This window comes from Arachis stenosperma, chromosome 7, assembly GCF_014773155.1.
Source record: "Arachis stenosperma cultivar V10309 chromosome 7, arast.V10309.gnm1.PFL2, whole genome shotgun sequence".
Classification (NCBI taxonomy): domain Eukaryota; kingdom Viridiplantae; phylum Streptophyta; class Magnoliopsida; order Fabales; family Fabaceae; genus Arachis; species Arachis stenosperma.
The window spans coordinates 20,671,374-20,681,581 of NC_080383.1; the positions used below are offsets into that span (position 1 = coordinate 20,671,374).

Here is a 10,208-nt window from a genome sequence, read left to right on the forward strand (position 1 = left end):
ACTTAAAATTTATCAAAATAAATTATTAACTCTTGTTTTAAGACATTTGAAAGTTTGTGGTGTGGCTATTGGTTGAAGAACTCCATGACCCATAAGCTAGATACATTACAAAGCAATGTTATGCTACTAAATCCAGATGCTTTGGCCAAATGCATGAAATCTTGGTGGGTTCGTTCCTTCCCTTTTGGCATTTGAATCATCATAAAAACATCAGATCTGAAAGTCATCTTAGCAACATCTGTCTGCTCTGGCACTGCAGGAAGAACTTTATCCACCACAATCACCTTCCCATCATTTGGTATAGCCTTCCGACAATTCTTTAATATCTTCAAGCATCCTTCATCATCCCAATCATGAAGTATGTTCTAGAAATAAAATAATATAATTTAAGAAAACTATGGGATCAACTCAATCATAATGTATATAGTTTGTTCCATTAACATTAACTCCGGTTTCTAGTGTAAATGTTTCGGAGAAAAAATTTATTAATACATGCTAATGTGATCAAACATTACGTGTACATAAAAAATTAGCTATCAAATAAATTTTTTATATAAAATAAAAAAATACATATAAAAAATGAATTCAATAACACATTTATTATACACAAATATTCAAAATCTAATTTACTAAATAATTTTTTGAATATGCTATATGTACATTAAAATCAGTTACTAGTATAAAATATATATTGAAAATAGGCTACACAACACATGTATTTATATACAAATACATGATGACTGATTTTGGTAACTAATTTTAGTATACAAATAGCATTTTTATTAATTTGTAGTGTGTATATTTGATAGATATAAGAGCAATGCATCAGAGAAGCATAAGGACCAAGTGACAGAGCAATCAAGAAAGCCTTCAAGAATATCTGTTTTAACTAATTTTCCTTTGTGCTTAGTTAGTTAGTTGTTCTCTTATCCTCTCTTAGACCAAATCAATCTCTTATACATGTATGTAAAGTGGATAACATGATAATCAAGTACACAAGTCACATATTCAATATCATAGTTTCTATATTCTGCAGAATTCATTTTCTCCTCTGTTTTCATCATTCTCTCAATCTTAGTGCCAAGTCTTTCAGATATTTTTTTAAGGCTTATCATGATGAATAATTTGCAAGTAACAGAGTAACTTTGAACTCACCTTAATAAAAATGGCATCCCCGTTGGGAACGCTCTCGAACATATCTCCGCCTATGTGCTCCACACCTGCAACAATAGAACAACATAACATTCAATTCTTTTTAGTACTTCAACAAAATGTTTCTATCAACTTCTTATAATAAGAAAACAACACCGTAACACAATATTCATAAATTCGAAGCACATATACAACACGAGAGATCGCTTACAAAATCAATAAAAAAAAAAAAGTTGGAAATTTGTTCTGTCATGCTACTAGCTTCATGTAACATCATGCCATCCTTAATTTCTAATATCATATCAACTTCAAGAGTAAACAAGCCATCTTAAATTAAACAAAAATGTATACAAATAAATTAAATAATGGTAGATCATATATACCAGCATAGATGGGAGCATTTTCTATAACATGAGGCAAATCAAAATTGACACCCTGGATATGAGGGTATTTGGAAGTGATCAAGTTGAGAGTGGCTCCAAGACCACCACCAACGTCAACCAGTTTATTGATGTGGTCGAAGCCTTTGTAGACATCAAGAATCCTCTTCATTGATATAGTGGAGGATGTGAGCATAGCTTTGTTGAAAACCTCGTTGAACCGTGGATCAATATTTGCATACTCGAACACATTCATACCATAAATCCTGTTGAATGGTATACCTCCTTCTAAGATCGCTCCTTTCAGTTCACTCCTGATAATTAAAAACCCACCAATAGAAAAAAGAAAGATACTATCGTAACTCATGCATATACTACTTACTTTGGAATGTTAAGTCTAAAATAAGTTGCAACTTTATTTATTTTCATCTGAAATTGATGGTGAAAGATTATTAGATGAGAATAGTAAATATATCAAGTTACCCTATAATTTTGAATTATCAGCTTTATATAAAAACAAAATAATTAACTAGATCTAAAACTCCTGAAATGAATTATTTGTTCATAAAATTAAATTTTAATTTATATTATCAACGATACACCTAGATCTTTATTAGTTAGGAAATAGTCAAAATCAAATATAATTTGTTTTTGGAAAAGTATAGATAGATAATAAAAATACTAAACAATGTAAACAATAGATATATCAGATGTTTAATTCTCTAGGTATGCGAATAGTTATCCTAATATTAAGATTTAAGTGGGTAATTTGGGATATATTGTGTTTTTACTTTATTGGTCCAATTTTAGAGCTCATTGTTCATATTGTTCACAAATTATTGTCTATCTAACAAAATTTCTTTTACTCTGCTTTTTGAATTTTTCAATAATTGAATAAAGGAATTATAATTTAAAATAAGAAAAAGAATATAAGAGTGAAATAATAATTTAAAAATATTTGACTAATAATCATTGAAATTTGTCGGTTTTTAATTGGATTTAAAGGATTAACCTAAGGTGTAGTTGCCGTCAGCCGTAATTATCAAGTTAGCATAACAAATAATTCTAAAAAAGTTATTACTTTCAAATTTTATATTTTATATTTTATTTTTTTTAAATGAATACTAAAGGAGTTAATTTTACATAAAAAAAAGAGCTAATGTTTTTATTTTTTATTATATTTTTTAATTTGACAAATTAAAAAATTATTAATTCATCAAAAATTTAAATTTTATTTAAAAATTTATAATTAATCAATACATTATTAATTAAAAGTTAATTTTCTAGTCTTCTATCCTTATTATTTTTACTAATAATGTATGTATGTGACAATATATACATAAATATATGTATTATAAAATAATTTTACAGATAAAAAATTAATAAAATAGAATAATTTATTTAGTGAAAGGGCATAAAAATCCAAGATAAGATGCGATGCGTTTACTGACCAGCATGGATATAAGACTTTATCCAGAAGATGCGCCAAAGAGGGTCCCCAAGACTCACCATCAGCATCAGTCACAAAGTATCTGGAAACAGGTGAGAGGCTATAATACAGCAGCCTGTGATGCAAGTTATTAGAGCTTTCTGGATCTTCAACAACAGAACAAGACAGTAATGAATGACTTGCAAGAAGCCTGAGAACACGATCCAACATTGATGCTGCTTCAGGGTTGTTGCTTCCAATGCGATCCGCAATGTCTTTTGCTGAGAGCTTTGCACCTTCGCCTTCTTTTGCTATAATGTCAAATACACCAAGCTCTATTGTGGTCCTCACAGCCATTGGAACCACAACTGAACATGCCATTTGCGCAAACATAAAGGCATCATCTTCTTGTTTCTCAAGTTTTGCATCGGAATCATGTGATGCAAGAGCCATAGATGTTCGGAAGCGACAGTAGCAACAAAGCAGAGAAATTGGATGGTGTTGTTTATGTAGCTTAGAGTTGGACTTATATAAACTGAAATCTTATCTCAATGTAGATATTACAATAAAAATTTTATAATTGTTTTTCTATGAAAATATATTTTTTTAATATTTAAATGATAAATTATATAATTAAATTTTAATATTTATAAAAATATTATTTTTATTTAAAATGTAACTAAATAAATAGATTACACTTTTAAATAAAACATCTTTAAAAAAAATATTTTTATCATCTTCATTTAATTAATTGTCTATTTTAATATCTTGAAATGGGAGGTACCCCAAAATGGTCCCTGAGATTGGCGTTTTGCACTGAAATCGTCCCTGAGATTCTAATTGCACCAATTACGTCCCTGAGATTGAAAAAAATGCACCATAGTAGTCCCTGACCTATTTTCCATTAACGACGTGATGATATGGCATGATGATGTGGACTGTAAGTGACACGTGTCACTTCATGATTTGGCCACGTGTAATGGTAGGATGATGCGGTGACCAGTGACACGTGGCATGCTGACGTGGATAGTTGTGCCACGTGTCACAATGTTATTTGGCCACGTGTCCGATTGTGCCACGTGTCGCAACAGTATTCGTCCACGTGTCATCCATGATGCCATACCAAATTAGTCCATCACTTTACATTAAGTGACTTATTTTAGTCCCTGAAATTGAATGTCGTGCACCAAACTAGTCCCTTCACCAATTTTTTCTCATTTTTTTCTATAAATTCAAAATTCTCAATATTTTTGAATGCATTAATTTCAATTCTATTTTTTCACACGTTATTCAAATAAAAGTGTTTTTATAAAATATTTTTTCTCTTGCGAATACCCTATTTGCCGACTTGGAGTTGACGTGAAGGCTTTTCAAGCACCTTCACTACCATCTCCAACCCCATTCAGTACTTTTATAAAATATTTTTTTTCTTGCGGATACGTCTAATAGCCGCCGTCTTGGAGTTGACATGAAAGCATTTCAAGCTTCCTTCATTATCATCTCCGACCTCTTTCGTCTAAACTGCAGAGATCAAAAGTGGTAGTGAGGGTAGTTGAAGTGCCTTCAATCTAGCTCATTTATACATAGCGAAAACGTGTATTTCATAAGAAAAAAATATTTATTTTAATTATTAATTTCTTGTTAAAAACATATGTTTTTTTATGAAAAAAATGTGTCTAATCAATCATATAATTATTTTTTTATAATAACATACTTATATATTACAAAATTTACCAATATTAAATTATTAAAAAAAAATTATATAATTAAAACTAAAATCTTAAAATTTTTTATAAAAGCACTTGTATTTAAACGATATATGAAAAAATAGAATTGAAATTAGTGGATCCAAGATATTAAAATTTTAAATTTAAAAAAATGAGAAAAAATTGGTGAAGGGACTAGTTTGGTGCACGACATTCAATTTCAGGGACTAAAATGAGTCACTTAATGCAAAGTGAGGGACTAATTTGGTGCATATTCAACGATGGCATAATGGATGACACGTGGACGAATACTGTTGCGACACGTGGCACAACCGGACACGTGGCCAAATAACATTGTGACATGTGGCACAACTATCCACGTCAGCATGCCACATGTCACTGGCCACCACATCACCCTACCATTACACGTGGCCAAATCATGAAGTGACACGTGTCACTTACAGTCCACGTCATCATACCATGTCATCACGTCGTTAATGGAAAATGGGTCAGGGACTACTATAGTGCATTTTTTTCAATCTTAAGGACGTAATTGGTACAATTGAAATCTTAGGGATGATTTCAGTGCAAAACGCCAATTTCAAGGACCGTTTTGGGGTTTAACTCGTTTTTGGCCCCACTCTTGATACGCATGTCAACTCTCCACTTTTACCACAAAGATGCTATTTATAGATTGGTGTCTTTATGTTTAATTGTGGTTTAATAAAAAATATTTTTTTAAATATGTTTAAATATCACGAATCAATATATTCAATTTTATGTTAATATATATTTTTTAAATAAAATTTAAAATAATATATATTATTAATTATTAAAATAAAAAATATTTTAAATATTTTATATAATTAAAAATATAAAATAATTAAAAATTAATTTATATTTTAATATAATAATATATTAAAATATTATTATAATTTATTTAAAAAATATTTTATATTTTATATATATAATATTTTCGTATCTTTTGAAAATTTTAAATTTGTGTGTGTTGCATGTCTTGTATTTTATCATATTCCATATTCGAATAAGTGTCTTTGCATCATAATTTAGAAAGACTTTCACATGTACCAGTATTTTTGACTTTACATTGATATACCGTAAATAATAGCCATTCAGATACCAATTAAAAAATAGAAACGTTGAGATGTTAGGAGAAATAACTGAAGTGCATTTCAGAAAATTCAGAACATGGTGTGTTATGAACCTGTCTTGTCGAAAAATTGTGTCCCCTCTTGATGGGCTGTACTGTTGTAGCATTAATTGCTTATAAATGATTCTTGGTTCAGCTAACTTAACTGTGTTAGGATTTAGGACCATTGACCAATAATCTATTATAGGTCTCTTTTTCTGAAAAAAATAGACCTCTGGAGATACAATTTTGTCATTAGACTAGTATAATGGTTTAATTTAGATTTTGTAATGAAATATATATTAGTGTTTAAATTAAGGAAATAGTTGTCATTAGACTAGTTTAATGTTATTAACCATTAAAATTATTATTTTTCGTCCTATTATTTCAAGTATTACACAAGTATTATAATACATTATAACATAAAATTTTTGGTTCTGAGAATAAAAAAAAATTTTTATAATATCGGTATAATTAAAAAAGTGAGATTTTCAACCAAATAATATTTTTAATAATAAAAATATTATCTAATATAATAAAAAGAAATTAGAAAAAATAGATTTAATGTATTTTTTTATGAAAAATATTAGAGAATCATCAAAATTTATTATTTTTATTCATCAATTAGTTATTAATATTTAAAAATATAGAATAAAAAATATTGTTAGACTATTAAACTAAAAAAAATTAAATTAATAACTAAATAATAACTAAAAATAATAAATTCTAATAACCTTTAATATTTATTTTATTTTTAAAATAGTCTTTATCATATGTATATGAATAAAAAAATATTTTTTTTTCATTTATAAAACTTAAATTCAAAATTTTTCAATTAAAGAATAAAATATTCATATACTCGTCATCTTTACTAATCTGGTATTGTAATAATTATATATAATAAATAAAAAGAAATTAAAAAATACCGTATATCTACTAATTTATTAGTTTATATATTTATCTATTAGTAATATATTAAAATAAAACCTAAAATAGTTTTTAAATGTATTGTATGTAGGTGAGTTCTGGAGTTTTTTAATTTAGATATGACGCCATTGATGGAGTTATGCAGCGATATGGTGATTATTGGTGTTTAACGGATTTGTGACGGCTGTGTAGCAAAAATCGGTGGCACCGATTGGTTGCAAGGAAATCGGAGGCATCGATTCCAGGTCACGGAGGGTGCACAAATCGGTGGCACCGATTTGCGTTCCTTGGCCACGCGTCACGCATGCAGTTCCCTCGGTTGCCCGTGACCCCCTTGCCACAAAAGAACCCCCTCATCCGTATCCCTTTCACTCTCTTTCACTCTCTTTCACTTTAGTTTCCCTCTCTTCAGCACCCTCAACTGTATCCCTTTCACTCTCTTTCACTTTCGTCTCCCTCTCTTCAACACCCTCAACCCCACCTCAACCCCACTATATCCTTGCTGCACACCATTGTTGGACCACAACAGATTTTGAAAAGAATTCAAAGAAAATGTCAAGAAGACCAAAAATTAAAGAAGTAAATCAACCAGAGCTTCACATTGTTAATTATCTTGGAGATCCAAATTATGTAAATTTTTATTTTTTAATAATCTGATTTAATAATAATAATAGTGATAAATATTAAATTTAATTAGAAATATATATTATAATAGCATTAAGTAGAGATTAATGAAATCATATATGTATGTATGATTTTATTATTAGGTGATTAGAAATAGAAATTAAAATTGAAATTAATCATGTATGTATGTATGTATGTATATATGTATGTATGTACGTATGCATGTATGATTAAGTGGTTAGAAATAGAAATTAAAATCGAAATTAATCATGTATGTATGTATGTATGTATATATGTATGTATGGTATGGTATGGTATGGTATGGTAAGCTGTAAATAATAATTTTTTTTAGTTAATGAACTAATGAAATCAGATCCTGTACATGCTCCCCTAAAGTAGATTGTAGTTATTATTAGTAGTAGTAATTGAGTTTAATAATTTATTATGATTAATAATTAAAATTTAATAAATTATTTTATTTATGATCAATAATAAATGAATTTTAATTCATTAAAATTTAGAGAATAACTTAGTAGTAACTAAACTTAAATTAGAAAATTGTAATGTTGTGTTATGAATAATAATAATAATAATAATAATAATAATAATAATAATAATAATAATAATAATAATAAAATTAGTATGTTGTTTTATGAGTAATAATAACAATAATAAAATTAGTATGCTGGTTTACGAATAAATAGTTTATCAGTCGTGAGGTTATTCTGGTTAGTTAGTTAAGGTTAAATAATTTTTGTTTTAAGGTAATGAATATGATTGAAAGATTTTTGTATAACAGATTTACTGCGTATGTTTGGAATGCAATTATGTTGGAATTAGTTATAATGGTCATGTAACGATAATTGTGTTTTTGAGAATATAGTTATATTATACTGGGACTTATGGTAGAAATGTGATATTGTAGGGTTCACGGATGTTGCTGTGTGATCATTTAAAGCCGCCGGATTCATACAACCAAATTGTTGAGTCACACTTACGCGAGACAGGATTTTATTATGTTTCACAAATTGGATTTATTCCATGTCAGTCAGCAATGATTAATGCTCTGATTGAGAGATGGCGGCCTGAAACTCACACGTTTCACTTTCCAGTTGGTGAGTGTGCCGTGACCTTGGAGGATGTGGCGATGATTCTCGGTCTGCCGACAAATGGTCTTCCGGTAACAGGACCGACCATGAGTAGTTTTGAGGCATTGGAAGTCGAGTGCTTACACCAATTTGGAGTTGCACCGAGGAAGACGGAATGTAGAGGGAGCTTTATAAAATTAACATGGTTTAGGGGTTTGAGAGATCGTATAGTGTTGAATGATGTTGAGCATATTCAGATGTATGTAAAGTGTCACATAATGTTGTTATTTGGGACAGTTATGTTTGGAGATAAGGCGAGTTCAGCTGTTCATTGGAAATTTTTACCTTTGCTCCGTAACTTTCATCAGATCATACAGTTTAGTTGGGGTTCGGCATGCCTGACACACTTGTATAAATCATTGTGTAGGACAACTCGTGTCGACTGCAAGGAGATGGACGGTCCGTTGGTACTCTTGCTGACTTGGGCTTGGATCCGGCTACCATTTCTAGCGCCTATTCCCGGCAATCCCCGAATGTTTCCAATTACAAACAGGTAAGTTTGATTAAAGTATGCATTGAAATGTATGATAGAAATTGTTTTATGTTTTTTACAAGATTAGTTAACTAATGAATTGTCTGATGGCAGGTGGCGTAGCTGGGACCGTGAAAACTATGCCTACCGATATAATTCTCTTGCGCACTACATGAGATTATTGGATGATCTACAAGAAGGACATGTATGTTGTAAAATACAAGTACCGTATGTAACTTGTATAGTAAATTAATTGTTGTGTAATCATCTGACTGGTTCGATGTGTCTAGTTTGTTTGGCAGGCATATGGCATTGGAAACATCGACCCAGACGTGATTCCTTTAGACATCCATCATAATTCGGTTATCTGGAGTGCCACAGTGCCACTTATATCTTTTGAATGCATCGAGTGGCATGCATCTGATAGAGTCAGGAGACAATTTGGATTGACACAGGGTGTTCCTAATCAACTAGAGAATCTAGGTGCATCACACGGCGAAGTTCTTACTGGGCCTAAGAATCAAGGTTGGGCCAATACCCACTCTTCTTGGGTGATAAAGTGGACCAATCGGTATAGTCACACTCTCTCTGATGACTTGGTGCATTTAGATTATCCATTGAAAATTTACATGCATTAGTACCGAGCTGCATTTGGTGACCACTTGCAATTGTCGAACCTTGTATTCGAAGAGAATTCAGAAGGTCCTCCACCACCACCAGCGCCGGAACCGGAACCAGATCCGGTACCTCCACCACCACCGCCAGTAATACCGCCACACCAGGGGGTTGAGTACTTTGTACCATATGTTCCTGAGACGCATCCGTCTAATTATTTTTCAGCGTCAGTCCCGGTACAGCAACAGTATTTGGGTGGTCCACATTTTGAGTATCCAGAGCAAACTTCATTTAGTCAGCTGCTTGGTTTCATGGCATCGGGGTCGCACCACTCACATTCAGGTAATTATGTTGACATTCCGACCGACCATCAAGCACATTCGGGTGGGATTACTCCAGCTAGGAGGTCATTGGATTCGAGACCTTGGGTTCACATTTCCTCGGCTAATTCTGGTGGCAGAATGTCTGTTGACTCAAACAGAAGTGCTGAAGGCATTGGAGGGATTATACAGAGTGGAAATCCTAGACGTATTCCGATGAGTCTGATTCATGAGAGTAACAGGGCAGTTGATGAGACTGATAACTACCTAGTAGACCATCCAGAT

The 10,208-nt window shown here is 31.0% G+C and overlaps 1 protein-coding gene across 1 annotated transcript; it reads right to left on the reverse strand.

The window, feature by feature from the left end:
• On the reverse strand, nucleotides 1-3,441 carry LOC130941748 (cathecol O-methyltransferase 1-like). Its single transcript, XM_057870326.1, has 4 exons — nucleotides 2,984-3,441; nucleotides 1,536-1,846; nucleotides 1,156-1,220; nucleotides 1-365 (listed from the first exon to the last, which is right to left on the reverse strand). Exons 1-4 carry the CDS (start codon nucleotides 3,412-3,414, stop codon nucleotides 66-68), a joined length of 1,107 nt encoding a protein of 368 aa, XP_057726309.1. The 5' UTR covers nucleotides 3,415-3,441; the 3' UTR covers nucleotides 1-65.
• Nucleotides 3,442-10,208: the final 6,767 nt, after the last annotated feature.

Excerpts from the sequence above, each read along its gene's own strand:
- LOC130941748 (XM_057870326.1), bottom strand. The coding sequence starts at position 3,414 with ATGGCTCTTGCATCACATGATTCCGATGCAAAACTTGAGAAACAAGAA. Across the intron at positions 1,221-1,535 it reads AAATGCTCCCATCTATGCTG|GTGTGGAGCACATAGGCGGA; the intron begins GTATATATGATC and ends CTATTGTTGCAG. Across the intron at positions 366-1,155 it reads GGGATGCCATTTTTATTAAG|AACATACTTCATGATTGGGA; the intron begins GTGAGTTCAAAG and ends TTTTATTTCTAG.